The sequence below is a fragment of the Sminthopsis crassicaudata genome, chromosome 2, assembly GCF_048593235.1.
Source record: "Sminthopsis crassicaudata isolate SCR6 chromosome 2, ASM4859323v1, whole genome shotgun sequence".
Classification (NCBI taxonomy): Eukaryota; Metazoa; Chordata; class Mammalia; order Dasyuromorphia; family Dasyuridae; genus Sminthopsis; species Sminthopsis crassicaudata.
This window is the reverse complement of record NC_133618.1, coordinates 121,744,335-121,764,411: the sequence shown is the minus strand read 5'-3', so window position 1 is coordinate 121,764,411 and position 20,077 is coordinate 121,744,335. Positions and strand designations below refer to the sequence as shown.

Here is a 20,077-nt window from a genome sequence, read left to right as displayed (position 1 = left end):
AGTAATCAAATTTTTTTCCAAGTAAATGATAACATTTGTTTTTTAGCTAGAAGTTATTTTATACCTTTAATTTTACTTAATTGACCAAATTTTTCCTTTTCAACTAAAAAATGTTTCTAAAATACTTTGAGCTTCATCATCTCATGAAATTGTACCACTCTAAGCTTCAGAAAAATGGATTTCAACTCCCTGAACTATGGCTTCCTATGATATTACCTCACTTACTCTTTCATTCATACTAATGCTAATCTTCATCTTTATTGTGACTTCTAGTTCTGTAACTTCTACTTCTTTATTCTCCTAGGCTTTCTTCTCCAATCTGGTTTTACTTGTTTTCACACAAAAAATGGAACGAGATTAATTTTAACTTGCTTCAGAAAGCAAAAACAGGAACGGGGGTAGAAATTACAGAGAAGCAGATTTCAGTCCTAAATTTTTTTATCTCCTCTTGCAAATGACATAATGCTGTAGATATTAAAAATTTTTCCAAAGTAGAATGGGCTACAGTAGAGTTCTTCATTATAACTGTCTTTAATAAATGACTAGATGACCATTTGCTGAGGGATAAGAGGGTGTGCTTGACTGGGAATTCCTCTTTACAAATGGATTAAACTGGATGATCTCTAAAGTCTTTTACAACTTTGAGATTCTATGATTGACTCATAGTCTATCATATTAATGACTTCTAAATTTTAAATCTTTCATCTTTAGACTTTTCGTTGGTGTTGATCTGCTGATCCTCAACCTTGGCTAACCCATCCCCATTCCATTTCTTTGTTCCTACTTGAGCTGCTGAGAAAGTAAAAATATTGAGTTGACTTTATTCATTATAAAATTTTATGAAGTGTAACATCATCTGGACCCTTGTTATTGCTAGTCATTCCATTTAATTTTTATTGGCTCCCTATCTCATTACCTACAGTAACTATTCTGAACCTTTAACTTTCTTAAGAATACAACCACAACCCTAACTCTCTTACTTACCAATAACAATTATACAAAGAATAATTGACAAAAGCATAGAGCCTTAGGACCACAGATCATTAAATTGGAAAAGACATTAGAGATTATCTCTAGTCCAACTTTTTCTTTACATAGAAGAAGAAAACAGAAACTGATAGAGAATGAATGACTTCTGTTTTATATATATATATATATATATATATATATATATATATATATATATATATATATATATATATATATATATATATATATATATATATATATATCCCCTTGGTATGACCTCCTCATTCCCCCTCTACTTTAAAGAAAAATGATTAGAATATAGCGCCCAAACTAGGATAACTAAGAATTCATTATAGAGCCCCAGCAATTTAACAATTGTTTAAGTATCTATTGAGTGCTACATAGTGTGAGTGATAAAAAGGATAAAAAAGGCTCAGGCCTTTAAGGAGATCATCATTTAGTCAGGGAATAAATCACATGCACAATGACCATAAGACAAAATAAAGTAATAATTACTATAATAGAGGTTTAAAAAATGCTATGAGAATTTTTGTTGGAGAGATGACTTTCATATTGAGGGATTCAAATTGAAGGCTTCATGGAGAAAAATAATACTTGAGCACGGCTTTGAGAGATAGAAGAATCTTAATAGTTAGGGGTAGACTATATAGAGTTTTGTCTGCTTGAAAAAGGGACTTAAGAATGAAAGAGAGAATATGCAACAATGGACTTAGAAAAGAGCAAACTGTCTAGTTTGGACCTAAAGCACAGACTGTGTGAGGGGGAGTGGTGGGAAAAAAGAGCTGGAAAGGGAGGTGGAAGGTTTTAAATGCAAGGTTTTAAAGAATTTAATCAATAGGCAGTGAAGAACCATGTTAACTTTTGGAACAGTAGAATGACATGATTGCAATTGAGCATTAGGAGAGACTAGAGAGGGGAAGAATAGCAAGAAAACATTTGTGTTGCTATAGAAAAAGTAATAAATTCAGAATCAGAAGCCTAGAGGATTGAATAATGATTGTCATTTAGCATTGTGCCCTTAGGCAAAGTACTTAATTCTTGGATGTTCAGTTTACTTGTTGGTAAAACACTGACATGAAGCAACCAGGTGGTTCAGTGAATAGTGCCCAGGCCGGGAGTCAGGAAGTCTCACCTTCCTTTCAAATCTGGCCTAAGACACTTCCTAGCTGTGTGACTTTGGGAAAGTCATTTAACCCTGTTTGCCAGTTTCTTAACTATATAATAAGCTGAGAAGGAAATGGAAAACCACTCCAGTGTCTTTGCCATGAAACTCCAAATAGTGTCATAAAGAGATGGAAAGAACTGAACAACAAAATTCCTATTGACAGTCTGCTACTCAAGGACAAATCTAGCTAAGTTTCAATCAGTAGATTGAACACAAGGTGAGGAATTTCTGGTCTATGGTAATTCATAAAACTAAGAAAAATGCAGACTTAATTTTGGGCATACCCACTTTCTACTTCAGCAGTGATGACTGCAGAATTAGGAAAGGGGACTATGGATAACGAGCACAACAATTTTGAGATTAATTGTATACATTCATTCAACTGTCAGTTCTCCAAATGTGAGATCTTTGTCCAATGAACAATGAGCTGATAAAGGATTAGCTCACAGATTCTCTAATCAGAGGCAAATGAAAGAATCAGTTTTATCATGAATCCAAAAAGCAACAAGAAACATCATTTTATGGAATACTTGGTCATGTACTGTAGTAGTTTTCTTAATTTTCTCATGAGACCAGCAAAAAACAAACAAAAATCACCATAAAGATAACTGTAACACACTACTGGATCTGTCTACCAAAGAGATAATAAAAGAGGGAAAAGGACCCACATAATGTAAAAATGTAGCAGCTGTTTTTGTGGTGGCAAGGAATTGAAAATTGAATGGATGCTCATCAGTTGGAGAGTGGCTGAATAAGTTATGGTATATAAATATAATAGAATGCTATTATTCTATAAGTATATAAACAGAATTTCCAGAAAAGCTTGAAAGACTTACATGAAGTAAGTCATGCTTATGACTTCATGCTGACTTTAGAGTGGACAGAATAAGGAAAATATTGTACACAGTAACAGCAAGATTATAAAATGATCAACTATGATAGAGTAAGCTTTTTTCAGTGATATAGTGATTCAAAACAATTCCAACAGATTTTGGATGAAAAATGTCATCTGTATCCAAAGAAAGAACTATAGAGACTGATACAGATTGAAGCATACTATTTTCACTATTTTAAATTTGTTTTTTTCTTTTTCATGGTTTTCCCTTTTGTTCTGATTTTTCTTTCACAATATGAATCATATGAAAATATGTTAAAAATTGAATATCCATATATAACCTATATCAGAAAGCTTGCTGTTTGGGGGAGGGGAGATGTGAGAGAGGGGGAAAGAAAAAAATGAAACTCAAAATCTTATAAACATGAATGTTTAAAATTATCTTTACTTGCAATTGGAAAGATGATATGCCATTAAAATAAAATAAAAAAAGGTAACTACACTTTATATCCTAATATCTGATAAAAAGCTGGAGAAATTTTACAAAGAATTTAAAACTCTTCAAAACAAATAATTGTGGACACTGGCTCTCTCCTGATTCTAAGTTTATTATTCTTTCCCCAAAAGAATTTTCTCAATTATATGAAGTCAAGCAAAGAATATATAAATACTTTTAGGTTCACTTCCTTCAAAATATACAAACCAAAAAATAAATCTCTTAAACATGCAATTACATAGTATAAAATTTCTCTTCTTTTTAGTGCTTTTATATACTTTCTGTATATATTTAAAAGAGTTACACAAGTTTGAAGAGTGCTTTGAAACTATCAAATGATTAAATAACATAGGAAGAAAAATGGAGCCATGTTCACCAATTCCTAGTGACTAGGAGGGAAAACTTATTTCTGGAATAACTTATCTTTTAAAATCCTGTCCATTTTTCATTTTTGTTTGTTTTTTCATGAAGCAACTGGGATTAAATGACTTGCCCAGGGTCACACACAGCTACAGCTAGCAAGTGTTAGGTATCGGAAGCTGGATTTGAACTCGAGTCCTCCTGACTTCAGGAGCAGTGCTCTAGCTAGTGTGCCATTTAGCTGCCTAGTCCTATCCAATTTTCAAGGCTAAATTCAAACATCACTTTTTCCTTAAAATATTCAGACTCCTTCTGGTTGAAAATAATATTCCCTTTCTCCAGAACAGGATATATCCATAGCATTAAATTTTTATGTCTTTATGCAATACAATTTGACATATATTCTTCAAAATTACATTTTTAACCGTTTTATTTTGTGAATTAGTTTTAAGTATAGAGAAGTAGAATTTAAGCTCTGACACAGTTATAAGTTAAATATCTTATATAAATTAATTTGCACATTTGCTCATAACCACAATCTTTCAGACTATTAAAATCATTTCCATGATGATACCTTATCCTTGTATCCAACAATTCTTTAATCATTGCTACAACTTCATCATCCTCTTCAGTTGCTAGGAACAAGCACAAAGCAAAGTTTTAATAGCAGCAATATGATAGAACTTAAAAAAAATTTAGGATTAAAAAAAGGAAAGATTTACATTTTAAAGCAAAATCACATTGAGGGACAAGTAAGATAATTTATTAAATATAATGGTATCTTTATATTACTTGTTAGCTCCATAATTTTTTTGGAAATGGAAAATTCTACCAGGAAGCAGGAAGTGAGATTAATTTGACATAATGTGATGAATGGCCAATGTGATATACAGTGGTGCTGTTTATGCCCTAGAAGAGTCCTACATTTTGAAATCTTAGCTAGAAAGAATGCAAAAATTTACTAGCCAGAGTAATGGGGAAAATGAGATGTTCTTTAGTTTTTGGTAGAGAATTTTAAATGAAAATTCACACTTCATATCTAATTAAAATTGGAAGAATTATATACAAATTTTCCCAGAATCAATGTTGGCAAAACTATTAAGGTCTTTAAAATTCTTACAGTTGTTAAAGTTTCCATAAGTAACACTTCTGTTCACTTTTTTTTGCTTTGGTGTCACTACTTTGTAAAAGACTGTATACTATAGAAAAACAATGGAAAAAATGTCTGCTAGACACCCAAGGAGATCTTTGAGGCACTGCCTGTCGTAGCAAAATTTCATACATAATACTGCCTCTGGGTTCTCAGAGGGCAGCCAGGAGAGGATGAAGATTGGGAAAAAAAGAGAAAGGGAACATTTGATTTGGCCTCTACTAGAAACTTTATATTAGAGTTTGTTTTAAGGTGACAAAACCAACAAATATATGAATATATAAAATGTGTGTGCTCACTTTCAAGACCAAATTCCTAGTTCTGGCATTCCTGCCAATATCCTATCCCTCTCAGGTCTGATCCAAACATCTGCTTTGAGTGTGAAGGGCCTTCTAAACAGCTATGTGTGCCTACAACTACTATCCCTGGCACCCCAACTAATCATCTTGCTCCAAGCCCAGTAGGAGTGGAAGCTTGAGGTCTTGGGAAAAAGAACTTGGTTGGGAGTTAGTGTTGACTAGGGTTATACACATGGCTCTGGACACTGTTATTACCCCACTGATGTGCTGTTTTTGAAGTGAGGTCAAATGACAAACCAAATATAAGATTTTGAGGGGGAAAAAAGACTATATGCTGATCCACATCAGTATTTGCTTTAGGCTTTAATTTTTTAAAGTTGAGAACCTGCTGATTTATAAACTATATGAAGTTTTTTCTGGGGGGGAGGCAGGCTAAGGGAATGGAGAGATCAGATTTGTGATATCTTTTAATGAGGAAATAGATTTGATCAATTCAAATCATTGTTTACTCTGAAAAGAAATGTTTTATGAAGCTATCTGGAACATTGAGACTTGCCCAGTCACAGAGATGGTATGTGTCAGAGGTAGAACAGAGAAAGAAGGGAAAGAGTAGAATGGTTCATCCACTCCTTTCAGCTTCTTAGAATCCCAGTTCTGTGGCAGGCACACTGACACTCTAAGCCCCAGCTCTAGTATCTTGACTATTATGAAGTTAATATTCAATTCAACATTAGGTACCTATGGTGGGCACAGCACATTAAAGAAATGACCTTTAAGTTATATCCACTGAATTTACAATACATTTCTTATTCATTCTGGCTTTAATTTTTTAGGTTTCTCTGATACCTTGAAGACTATCTCATTGCAGTTGCCTTATTTAGACACTAGATGACACTAGATGCACAAATTTAGGAAAATTTTTAAGTTAATATTTAATACTACCAACTTATTCAATTATTTTATTTGTGTCTGACTCTTCATGGAGCTTTCTTGGCAAATATACTGGACTTTGCCATTTCCTTCTCCAGTTAATTTTATAGATGAGAAAGATGAGGCAACAGAGTTAAGTGACTTGCCCAGGATCACACAACTAGCAAATATTTGAAGACAGAATTAAACTCTGGTCTTTCTGACTCCACCAGCACTTTAACCCCCATGCCACATAGCCGCCTCTACCAACTTCTATATATGAGCACAAATAATATGAGTCAATATCATAGTCACAGAGAAACTCAAGGATAAAAGATATGAGCCTTAAATTTAAACTAGTTGGCTCATTCAGGAAATGCAGTTTTTTCCCTAAACAGTCAAATCTAGACCTTGAAAAGCACATAGCACAAAAGATAAAGATTTATCTGAGAGATACATTTAAAAAAAAAAAAAGAAAGAAAGAAAGAAAGAAAAAAAAACTTCTCAGGTGAATAAATTTCAAAAGATCTTTGTTTTTGTCTTCAGAATCATTTGTTGGCATGTCCTCATAGACAGCATCAACTCCTTACTGAAAATTTCTTAGGATGCCAGAATCTTTTTTCATTATACATTAATTTACATAAGTAAACTACAATTGATAGTTATAAAACTTATTAAGTTTGATTGTCATTACTCACAGTACAAAAGACTTCATTTTATAAAACTCCTGTAAATAATGCCCTCCTTTTACTTTTAAGATATATATATATTCTCCAAACTGCTGGAAGGTATTAATTGCATAGGAAGTCATTTACAGAGATAAATATATTAGTAAGCCTCCAATAACTTCTCATTCATTTATTTATCTGACCTCAGAAAGAACACACTTTAGAAAGATATTAAGTGTGGAAGTATTAAAAAGACAAAAGCTACTTTCCAAATATTTCCATTTACCTGCTTCTGTAGAAAGTGATTCTTCATTAACTAGGGGCAAACCAGATGCAAAGAAATCCATAATTGTTGCATAAATATCTGGTTTCAGTAAATTCCAATCTAAGTCTTCACTCTCCTATAAATGTATGAAGAAAAATGTTACTATGTTTTTGCCCAATTACATTCCCATGTAATTATTTTTAAAGAACCTTTACAACATCATTTTAAAAAATTTGACAAATTTTATTTGACAGCTTTCATTCCTGGAGGCTCATTTCATTCCTTCTGGCCTGTAGTGACTTGAAAAAACTACAACCTCAAGCTAATGCTAGTAAATCTAAAATAATATGAATTTGACTGGAAAGGTAAAACTGAGGAAGACTAGAAACTGCCTCAGTTACCCGAGTCCTTTTGACTAGTAATAAGTGAGTTTTTAAATATTCCAGAGTATTAAAGACTGCAAAGGGGAAGAGGAGAGATACACTGAGGAATGACTATGAAGGAGAAACAAAAAGGCGTCCATAACTCCTGTCTCCCAAACGCACGAGTCCCTCACTTTGGAGCCAAAACACATCTCTTCCCATGAAGTTAGAATGTGAAGGCCCAGCTTCGGGGAAGATGTCCTACTTTGGCATATTTACAAGATTCCCTTGATAAGCCCATGGTAATATAATACAAAATAATATTCGAAAGACAGACCATGCTTACTCCATTCCTCTAAATGTGCTTATTAAGCAGTGAAATACTATGGGGGAATACAAAATAATATTCCTAAAGCAGAAGTCTGACCATATCATTTTCTTTCTCAGAAAGTTCCAGTGGTTCCTAAAGATAAAAGATAAATTCTATTTGGCATATAAATACCTTCACAAATTATCTCCCTTCACAAAATCTACTTTCCAGACAAAAATAGGTTTTCTCTTTACACAACATTCTGCCTCCCACTACCATACTTCTGCACAAACTCTGCCCCTAACTCGAAATGCATTCTTTTCTTTCCCTTACCTCAGATAATCCCTAGTTCCCCTCAAAGCTCAGTTGAAATGTCACCTCCCACATGAAACCACTCCTGATCCCCATAGATACTAAGGCTGCCCTCCAAAATAATTTATGTACACATCTCTACAACTAACTTATGCTCATATATATCATTTCTCTCCTCTCACATGTAAGCTTTTGAGACAAGAAATTGTTTCCCTTCTGCTTCTGTAATAATGAGTTAATATGCTTTATGACTATTTGAAGACAAAGGCCTATCTTCAGGGAGTTTACAATCTATAAAAGTTCTTCATTATGCAGGTATTCAATATATGAGTATCGATTTTTGTTTTGGTGATTGTGATTCTACTGATTTAGGAAAATCTTACTGTAAGCACTCTCCCAATGCAGTTCAGCAACTGATCTGTAATATAATCTAGTTGTCTGGGGCACCAAGAATGTAGCTGTCTGGGGCACTGAGAAGGTAACTTACTAGTTTGTGTAAATGTTAAAATTTAAATTCGAACCTTCCTAATACAAAGGCTGACAATGCTCAGATTGGTTTTTTTCTCGATTTTCATGATCCCTTTAACTGCCAGGCTCCTCCCTCCCTAATTACCTTATGCTAATTTTATATTTATTGTATTTATGTCTATTTTATATATACTTACAGATGGAATGTCTACTACTTAAAAGTAGGGACTGTTTCATTTTTCTGTCTTTGTTTTCCCAGCTTTTGGCACACTGTCTAGTCCACAGTAGCCATTTAATAAATGCTTTCTGACTATTATTTATTTAATTAATTATGCCACACTGCTTTCCCATAAGGTTGCAGGTTGAATAAGGAAGCAAAACCCTGCATAAGCTGGCCATTTATAAAGTCAATCTCTATTTGAACATCTCACCTTATTTAACACTAATATCTATCACCACCTATTTATCCAATCAACTAACATCTTGTTTTTTGTGAGTCAGGATCTAGTTATCATAGTGGGTTAGCCTCCAGAGCATTGGTAGATGCTTCAAAAGTAAAGAATATCAAAGAATTTTGAGGGGCCATTGAGAAAACTAGTGAAACTCCTGAACATATTTGCAAATTGGTCCTCTTTCTAAGCATGTTGTAGAAATGAAGGAAATCATATTCATAAATTTTGTCAAAAATTTTGTCCACTGCAAATCAATATTTGATTCACTGATTGTTCTAAAAGTTAGTGCTTAGTTAAAATTACCTAAGTTTTGTTAAAAATGTAATATTTTAACAATTTTTAGTTTCATTTTCCAAGATAAAGTCCCAATCAAGTCTTCCCCCCAACTATCTATTAAGAAATACAATTCCCCATTTTAAGTGTATTTTCTTTTTCTTTAAGCAGATTTTCCTATTTTAATTGTTAGATAAAGATAAAACATGTAATAAATAATAAAGCTCTCAAAGATTTACTGAAAGCACCATTCACACATTATCTTATTTTAATCTCTCAATAATTATTATGACTCTTAGATCTTAAAAAGGAGAAAAACAAAGACTCAGGAAAGGGTACGTGGTTTGCCCATAGTCACTATGTTTATGTAGGTGTCAAGGTCAGAAGTAGAATACATATTCCATGATTCCAAATCAATGCTCTTTCCCTTCTTCTAAGCAGTTACTTGGAAAAGTGTTAGACAATCGCAACTATAGGACTTTAGAGGAGTGATTATGTCCAACTGAGATAATTTGGAAAGAACTTGAGTAATGTAAGAAGGTTTAAGCTGCTAAGAGTCTGATAGGTAGAAAGCTATGAGAAAGATATTGCAGATCAGGGAGAATATAAATAAAAATATGGAGGTTTTAAAATTTAGTAAGGTTGGGTGACAAATAGGATGGAGTGAAAGCTTATGAAAGGTAAATAGTTAGAGGTAAAGTAAGATATGTTGGAGCTAAATTACTGAATGTTTCACTTTCACTGTTTCTTATAGCAAACGAATATGCCATTATATTCATACATCACAATTTTTTAGCTATTGCTCAACCAAAGAGAACTAATTTTATTTCTATTTCTTTTCTCCATCAAAAGTACTGCTATGAATACTTTGGTATCTATAAAAGCAATCAACTAGTTAATTTTTGGAAAAAACAAAATGCTGGGAATATCCCAGAGAAGAGTGGCTAAAATAATTAAGATGTTTGAGGCAGTGAGGTGGAAGAACATTAAGATGATTAGAACTCTAGTCTGAAAATATGAAGGATTGAAAGAGATATAGTGATAGCGTTTACGACTATGGGGGCATGGACATTAAAAATACCAACTCTTTTGCCAACTATCAGAAACTACAAATTGAGGATACCACTTGAAGTTTGAAAGAAACAACTTTACAAAAAATAGAGAAATACTACTGAACATAACTATTTTCAATTTTATAAATATCCTATATAGGGGATATCCATAATTGGTGAGGTCAATGTTAAAAGTGATTGTATTCTTCAAAATGACCTTCTATTATAAGGTGTTCTACTAAAACAAAAATAAGATAATTGAACCAAGATTTGATCTATTATAGTCATTTTTATGTCATGAGATAGTTCCTTGTGAAAACTAAAGAGAGGTTCTTAAAAAAAAAGAAAAAAAAAAAAAATATATATATATATATATATATTTGTTACCATTTAAGTTCCAAGCTATCTCCTCTATGCTCCTCCCACATTAGAGAAAGCCATCATTTGACATAGATACATATATATGTACAAAATCTATATATACACACATATATGTATATACACATCCACATATCTATATATGTATTGTAAATACATGTGTACATATATGTATATGTAAAACCACACTATGAATACTTCCACTTATCAGTTTTATCTGGAGAAGGGTAGCATCATCCTTCATTGGTCCTTTTAGTTAATTTGAATATTTCTAATATTCAGACTAGCTTAATTTTTCAGTTATTCTTCAAGCAATATTGCTACTACTGTATACAATGTTTTCTTGGTTCTGCTCATTTCACTCTTCATTATTTCATGTCTTTCTAAAACCTATTTACCTTATTTCTTATAGAATAGTAGTATTCCATTACAACAGTATACCAGAACTTATTTTGCCATTCCACAACTAACAAATATCCCCTCTATTTTCAGTTCTTTGCCATGACAGAACTGTAAGTATTTGAGAACATATGAGCTATTTTTCTTTTTCCCTGATCACTTTGGGAAACAGAGCTCATAGTGGTATTGCTGGGTAAAAGGATATACATAGTTATACAATTCTTAAGAGTGTAATTTCAGATTGCTTTCCAAAATGGTTCACAATTCCACCAACAGTGAATTAGTGTTCCAATTTTTCCACATCTGCTCCTACACTCATTTTCTCTTTCTATTATTTTAGCCAATCTTATAAGTATGAGATATCTTAAAATTGTTTAAATTTTCATTTCTGTAATCAATGATTTAATGCATTTTTTCCACATGACAGTATATAGCTTTGATTTTTTCATCTACAAGCTACTTTTGACCATTTATCAATTGGGGAATGATTCATATTCTTATAAATTTGACAAAGTTTACTATATATTTGAAAAACCGTCCATAAAAGTTTTTCTCCAATCAGCTTTCCTTATAATCTTGGCTATAACAAGAAAAAAAAATCTTTTTAAATTTAACACAATCAAAATGATCCATTTTATATCACATAATAATTTATATCTCTAGTTTATTCACAAATTTTTCTCCTATTCTTAAGTCTGATAGGTATATGCTCCATGTTCTTCTAATTTTACTTATATCATCTCCCTTTATGTTTAAGCCATGTAGCCATTTAGATCTTATCTTGGTAAATGGTGTTAAGATATTAATCTAGTTTCTATAAGACTGCTTTCTAGATTTCCCAACAATTTTTACTAAATGTTAATTTTTAAGGTCTTAGGTCTTTACATTTCTCAAACACAAGGTTACAATAATTATTTACTACTATATATTGTATGTTTACCCTAATCCACTGATTATCTTTCTATTTCTTGGCCAGCATCAGATAGTCTACATAACTGCCACCTTAAAATACAATTTAAGATCTGGTATTTCCTTTATGTTTTTTTTCATTGATTCTTTTCATATTCTTGACTTTTTATTCTTTCAAATCAATTTTGTTATTTTTTCCAGTTTTGATAATTTAATGGGATGGCACTGAACAAATAGTTTAGGTAGAATTGTCATTTTAATAATATTTATTATGCTGGCTCAACTCACCCATGAGCAATTAATATTTTTCCAACTACTTAAATTTGATATTTATTTGTATAAAAATTATTTTATAATTATGAGCATGTAGTTCTTGGGTTTGTCTTAGCAGGTATACTCTCATATTTTATGTTGTCTATAGCTACTTTAAATGAGATATCTTTTACTATCTCTTCTTGAAGGATTTTGTTTGTAATATAAAGAAATACTGATGATTTATTTTATATCTGGCAATGGTTAAAATTATTGTTTCAAATAGTTTTCTCTAGGATTTTCTAGGCATATCATTATATGTCTACAAAAACAGACAGTTTTATTATCTTACTGCCCCTTCTGATTCCTTCAATTTCTTTTTCTTGTCTTATTGCTATTGTTAGCATTTCTAATAAATATTGAACGATTCCCTTTTTGATTCTAAACCTTACTGGACAGGTTTATGCCCATTACAAATAATTTTTGTATTTTGTCAAAAGTCTTTTCTGCATCTATTGATATGAACATATGATTTTTGTTATTGATATAATCAATTATATAAATTGTTTCTTTGTATTAAAATACTCCTGCATTCCTAGTATAAATACTATTTGGTAACAATGTATAACTTTGTGACATATTATTGTACTCTCTCAGCTAGTATTTTATTTAAGATTGTTGCATCCATATTTACTAGTGAAAATGGTCTATAATTTTCTTTCTCTGTTTTTGCTCTTGGTTTAAGTATTAGTACTATATTTGTTTCATTAAAGGAATCTGATAGAATTCCTTCTTTGTCTCTTATTTAATATCTGTCCAACTTATTTAATATCTGAATTAATCTTTAATATCTGCTAGGATTCACTTATAAATTCATCCAATCCTGATGCTTTTTTTTTTTTTCTTTTTTTTTAGGAAGCTTATTAATGGCTTGTTCAATTTCTTTTTCTAAAATGACTTTATTTAGATAATCTACTATTTCAATTAATTTAGGTAGTTTATATCTTTGTAAGTGTTCTTTCATTTCATTTACATTGTTAAAGTTATTGACATATAAAAAGGTACATTTAATGAAACAGTATAAATCTCTTATTGAAGATGTTTAATTATAGACTAGGCAACATCATTAGTAGGACAGAATGGAGAATTAGATGGGCAAAAAACTGCAGCTGGAAACAAATGAAAACATTTCCAGGCCTATTTTCTGGTTTTCTTCTCTTACCTTTGTGATTGTGATGAAATCTGGTCCTAAGAAGACACTTTTTACTCCTTCAATCCTGAATAACTGCCTAAAATCAAATGGGGAAAAAAAAAGAATTTTCTCATCAATAAGATTCAAAAAGGTACACTGGCTAGGCAGCTAGCTTGGGAGTCAGAAGGACTTGGGTCCACTTTTCACTGCAGACATATACTGGCTGTGTGATGCCTCTCAAAGCTCCCAGGCATCTATGAGGATATATTGCCAAACTGTTGTTTACATGTAATGATAAGAGTTCCTCTAGAGAGGCTTTCTTTAAATAATGAAATGTTGGATCTGGTTAAAACAAAACAAAGACTAAACAATTTTGTGAACTATGACTTAAATTAGAAGTATGACCTCCCTTCTCCACATCAAAAGACAAGGTGGTAGCTGATAATTATTTTTAAATTGCTTTCATTTGTCCATTCACATCATTTGAAAGCAGAAGTCAGAACTAACTATTCCTTCCCACAGGGTATCCCTTTTCAAAATGTTCTAATTTGGGTGAAGTCACTACCATTCTTTCAAGTTTGTAACCTTGAATAACCTTAACCTTTCTGTTACTCTCATTTTCCATAACCTTCCATACCCATTTGCCAGATCTTACCAATTATTTTATCTCCACATCTATCCTCACCTTAGTATTCAAAGGACACCACTTTAATTCAGACCATCATCATCATTCTCTTGTCTTCTGAACTTAGCTAACACCAAATAAGAGGAACATTTCCATATACAAAGCAGATTTTTTATTTTTTAAATTTCTTTTTTATTTAATATTTCCCCCAGTTACACTTAAAAGATTTTTATTATATTTGTTTTTTTTAAAACTTCTGAGTTCCAGATTCTTTCCCTTATCCCCACTTCTAACTTTGATTAAGACGCCACATGAGAAGTTATGTAAACTGTGTCCATAAAAGTCATGTTGTGAAAGAAAACATAGATCTCTCATCCTAATTAAAAAAAACCCTCAAGTAAAATACAGTTAAAAGAGAGAGAAAGACAGAAACTATTATTTAATCTATATTTAGACACAATCAGTTTCTTCTTTGGGTATGGATTTTTCATCCTAAATCCTTCAGAGTAAGTGTAGATCATTGTACTGCTGAGAATAGCAAAGTCATTTACAGTTGGTCATCTCAGAACACAGAGCAGAATTTTTTTTTTTTAAAGACTATATATGAAGCTACAAACCATATTATAAACAGCTTACTTTTTCTCTTTAAGCATATACTGTCATTGGGAAAAGAGTTAAAATAATTAAAACAAATTGGCTCCAGAATCTTAGAAATGAGTGAGACATGGGCTATCAGACATTTGCATCTTAGACTTATTCTTTAAAAGAGAGCAAGCAGAGATTTGAGAATGAAAAGGATGAGAACTGAGAGATGCAAAGACAAAAGAGCATCCTCTAGTTTTCTGAAGGGTCTCACTAAAAAATTAGTGAAGGACACTAAGGACAGAGGACTAGAAGTACTGATAGCAAAATGCTCATTTCTTTCTGAGATCACAAAAGTTATCTCCTGTAATAGCTCACCCTTGATTCTACCCTGGCTTATCATTCACTCCTTTCTATCCTCCTGCACTTCTCCTGACTTGTTATATCCCTCCCCATGTGAGAGTGCTATCCCATTAAAAACAAAAACACAAACAAAAAACCCCATCACTTCATCTGTAGATCGGATTTCACTAAGTTATATCCATAATCCTCCTGACCGCCCTCTTCCTTATTTCTACCAGATTAACACCTTCACTGTGGTCTCCTTGTGTATATTTAGAAACAAGTCTCTTACTAATATCTCTATTGTCACTGTTGTCAGTCCAGTCCTTGGCTGTTGCATTTATGGACTTATGCATTTTCTACTGGAGTGCTAAATACCTACTTCAATTTCATTTTTTTTTCTAAAAAAAATTTCAAACCCTTCTTTATTATTGAACAATTATCTTTTGTATTGTACAGCTAAGCTCATATTTGTAGAATATGTTTTATATAACTTCACCTATGCCATCTCAATAGGAGAAGGATGAAGAGGGAAGAAATGAGAGAATCTGGAACTCATGTTTGTGACAGCTCTTTTTGTAGTGACTAGAAAATGGAAACTGAGTGGATGCCCATCAATTGGAGAATGGCTGAATAAGTTAGAGCATATTAATGCTACGGAATATTATTGTTCTATAAGAAACGACCAGCAGGATCATTTCAGAGAGGCCTGGAGAGACTTACATGAACTGATATTAAGTGAAATGAGCAGAACCAGGAGATCATTCTATATGGCAACAAGATTATATGATAATCAATTCTGATAGACATGGCTCTCTTCAACAATGAGATGATTCAAATCATTTCCAATTGTTCAATAATAAAGAGAGTCATCTACACCCAGAGAGAAGATTATGGGAACTGAATGTATACCACAACATAGTTTTGTTATTGCTTGCTTGCATTTTTGTTTTCCTTCTCAGGTTTTTTTTCTTTCTAAATCCGATTTTTATTGTGCAGCAAGATAACTGTATAAATGTGTATACATATTTTGCATTTAACATATATTTTAACATATTTAACATGTATTGGACTACCTGCCATTTAGGGGAAGAGGTGGGGGGAAAGGAGGGAAAAATTTGGAACAAAAGGTTTTGCAAGGATCAATGTTGAAAGATTACCCATACATATGTTTTGTAAATAAAAAGCTATAATAAAATAAAAAAAAAAAACAAAAAGAATCTGCAACTCAAAGTATTGAAAGCAAATGCTGAAAATCATTTTATATGAAATGGGGGAAATAAAATATCTGCAAAATAATTCATAATGCTCTTTGGAACACATTATTCCATTTCTTCTCCTTTTTTTCTGTTGATTGTGAAATATTTTTACATAATTCAAATGTCCTTTTTCCTTTGTATTTAATGGTTTTTCTCTTGATGGCTTGCAGAATTTCTTTCTGAATTGAAATATTAAATTACTATGTGTCTTGAAGTTTGCACCCTTATTTTTTTTATGGATGTAATTTGTGAGTTCTTTCAATTAAATTTTTATTTCCTATGTTCAGAGATTCAGGGCAGTTATATTTCATTATTTCCTTCATTATGGGGTTGAGATTTTTTTGTCCTTCTCTCTTCTTGTAGGAGACCTGTGATCCTTAGATTGTCTATGCACACTATCTTTCAGATAAATGTTTTGCTTGCATAGTGAGCATATTTTCTTTTTCTTTTTGCAAGACAATTGGGGTTAAATGATTTGCAGTGTTTGAGGTCACATTTGAACTAGGTTTTTCTGACTTCAGGGTGGTACTGTACACACTATGCCATCTAGCTGTTCTACATATTTTCCTTTAATGTTCCTGTGTTTTGCTTTTCCTCTTCAGGAATGGCCATAATTTCAGTCATTACCCATGCATATTCCAGGTGTCCTAGACCAAGACTTCTTAAATTTTTTCCACTCACACTCCCTATTCACTCAAATATTTTTTACAGGACTTCAGATATATAAATACATAAAACAGATATACAAATCAAACATTTACTGATAATAAATTATAATTTCATGATTTTAGCTTAAAAGGCCCAATATTTAGTTTAAAAGATTCAATATGGGGTTGTGACTCATACTTTAAGAAGCTGGCTCCTAGACCGTGAAAACTGCAGAAGATTTTTTATCTTTGGTACAGAATTTGTTTTGGAGAGGTGTGAGAGATCATGGAGATTGGAGAAAATGTCTAATCTGCCATCTTGTTGCTTATGTCACCCAAAAGTTCACTAATGGCAAAATGATGAAAAAATCAAAGGAAGCCCAAAAGATTAGGAGCTGAGTCACATAGAACCTCAGGGAAATCTTTTCAGAATAGACTGAAAAATCTAGTGGTAGGAGATAATTTCTTAATTAGAAATGATGCTAATGTTAATTTCTCTAGTCAGAATGTCCTGTCCTGTCACAAGTAAGGAATGTTAACTTGGACAGGTCAAAGGAAGGAAGATACTTCATAAACATAAAAATCAATCAACCAATTAATAAATAAATAAATAAATAAAAGGGCAGCTAGGTGGCACAGTGGATAGAGCACCAGCCTTGAATTCAGGAGGACCTGAAGGAGGAGTTCAAATCTGGTCTCAGACACTTAACACTTCCTAGCTGTGTGACCCTGGGCAAGTCACTTAACCCGAGCCTCAAAACAAACAAACAAACAAAAAAACACATGTTAAATATGTTAAAAGTATAAGTTAAATACAATATGTGTATACATGTCCAAACAGTTATTTTGCTATACAAAAAGAATCGGACTTTGAAATAATGTACAATTAGCCTGTAAAGGAAATAAAAAATGCAGGCAGAAAAAAATAGGAGGATTGGGAATTCTATGTAGTGGTTCATAGTCATCTCCCAGAGTTCTTTTGCTGGGTGTAGCTGGTTCAGTTCATTACTGCTCTATTGGAACTGATTTGGTTCATCTCATTGTTGAAGATGGCTACATACATCAGAATTGATCATCATATAGTATTGTTGTTGAAGTATATAATGATCTCCTGGTCCTGCTCATCTCACTTAGCATTAGTTCATGTAAGTCTCTCCAGGCCTTTCTGAAATCATCCTGCCGATCATTTCTTATAGAACAATACTATTCCATAACATTCATATACTGTAACTTATTCAGCCATTCTCCAACTGATAGGCATCCATTCAGTTTCCAGTTTGCATATGTGGGTCCATTTTCCTTTTTTATTCTCTCTTTGGGATACAGGCCCAGTAGAGACACTGCTGGATCAAAGGGTATATACAGTTTGATAGCCCTTTGGACATAGTGCCAAAGTGCTCTCCAGAATAGTTGGATCAGTTCACAATTTCACATCCCCTCCAACATTTACCATTATCTTTTCCTGTCATCTTAGCCAATCTGAGAGGTGTGTAGTGGTGCCTTAGAGTGGTTTTAATTTGCATTTCTCTGATCAATAGTGATTTAGAGCATTTTTTTCATGACTAGAAATGATTTTAATTTCTTTGTCTGAAAATTGTCTGTTCATATTTTTTGACCATTTATCAACTGGAGAATGATTTGTATTCTTATAAATTTGAGTCAATTCTCTCTATATATTTTAGAAATGAGGCCTTTATCAGAACTCAGATGTTAAAAAAATTTCCCCAGTTTTTTGCTTCCCTTCTAATCTCGGCTGCATTGGTTTTGTTTGTATAAAATCTTTTAAATTTAATATAATCAAAATGATCCATTTTGCATTTCATAATGTCCTCTATTCTTCTTTGGCCATAAATTCCCTCTTGCACAGATCTGAAAGGTAGATTATCCCTTGTTCTTCTAATTTGCTTATAGTATCACCCTTTATTCTAAATCATGAATCCATTTCGACCTTATCTTGGTATAGGATGTTAGGTGTTGATCAATGCCTAGTTTCTGTCATACTATTTTCTAATTTTCCCAGCAATTTTTGTTAAATAGTGAGTTCTTATCCCAAAAATTGAGATCTTTGGGTTTATCAAACCCTAGATTACTATAGTCAGTGACTATTGTGTTTTGTAAACCTAATCTATTCCACTGATTGACTACTCTATTTCTTAGCAAGTACCAAATGGTTTTGATGACTGCTGCTTTTTAATATAATTTTAGGTCTGGTATAGCTAGGCCATCATCCTTTGATTTTTTTTTTTTTTCTAATGAAAATTTTTTAAAGCCAGTTGGAGATGTGAGCTAGAAGACAAGTCAAAAGCAGATATATAGAATTAAGAATTATTTCCACAGAGATAGTAGTGGAAACAATGGCAATGAATAAGCTTGACAAGAGAGAATATATAGAGAGAAGAGGATCAGAGACAGATTTTACTGGAATGTTAATATTAACTTAAATGAGTAAAAGAATTTGGGGAAATTACAATTAGAAAACTAGAAGAACAACTAGAAGAATGTAATGAATCCAAAACCAAGGAAGAAAACTACATTCATTACATGAGGTAGTCAACAGTATCAAAAACACTGAGAAGTTGATAGTGATTGGAAAAAGGCTTCTGGATCTAGAAACTGGTGAAATTTGAGAACAATTTCAGTAGAGAAATATGGGAAGAAAGGGTTTTAAGTAAAAGGTAGACTATGAGGAAGAAGAGATATAAATTTTTATAAATTTTAAAAGAAATTTAATAATGGGAAAAGAGAGATAGCACAGAAACTAGCTCAGAAAGACCTGAGGATGTTTGCAAGTAGAGGATAATGAGTAATGTAATGAGGGAAAGACTAAAATTAAGACAGTTGGGAATGACTTTTGTCTAAGGTCCTAGAAGTACCCAAAAGAGACTCTAACCTCTACTCCAAATCTTTTTTTAAAATAGTATTTGATTTTTCAAATACATATATAGTTTTCAACTTCACCTTTGCAAAATCTTGTATTCCAAATTTTTCTTCTGTTCTCTGCTCCTCCCACTTCTTCTACACAGCAAGCAATCCAATATAGGTTAAAGTTAAACATGTGCACTTATTCTATACATATTTCCATATCCATCTCCAAATCTTCTTTAATACAGGACTGCTATCCTGTTT

The 20,077-nt window shown here is 32.3% G+C and overlaps 1 protein-coding gene across 3 annotated transcripts in view; it reads right to left on the bottom strand.

Annotated features, from left to right (window-relative positions):
• Positions 1–20,077, bottom strand: part of NFU1 (NFU1 iron-sulfur cluster scaffold) — a 37,745-nt gene that overhangs the window by 3,884 nt on the left and 13,784 nt on the right. For all 3 annotated transcript variants that reach the window (XM_074287135.1, XM_074287134.1, XM_074287136.1), the window contains exons 4-6: positions 13,527–13,593; positions 7,159–7,273; positions 4,421–4,481 (exon numbers count right to left, since the gene is read on the bottom strand). In XM_074287135.1, coding sequence (XP_074143236.1) covers positions 4,421–4,481; positions 7,159–7,273; positions 13,527–13,593 — 243 coding nt within the window. The remainder of the gene's footprint in view (positions 1–4,420; positions 4,482–7,158; positions 7,274–13,526; positions 13,594–20,077) is intronic.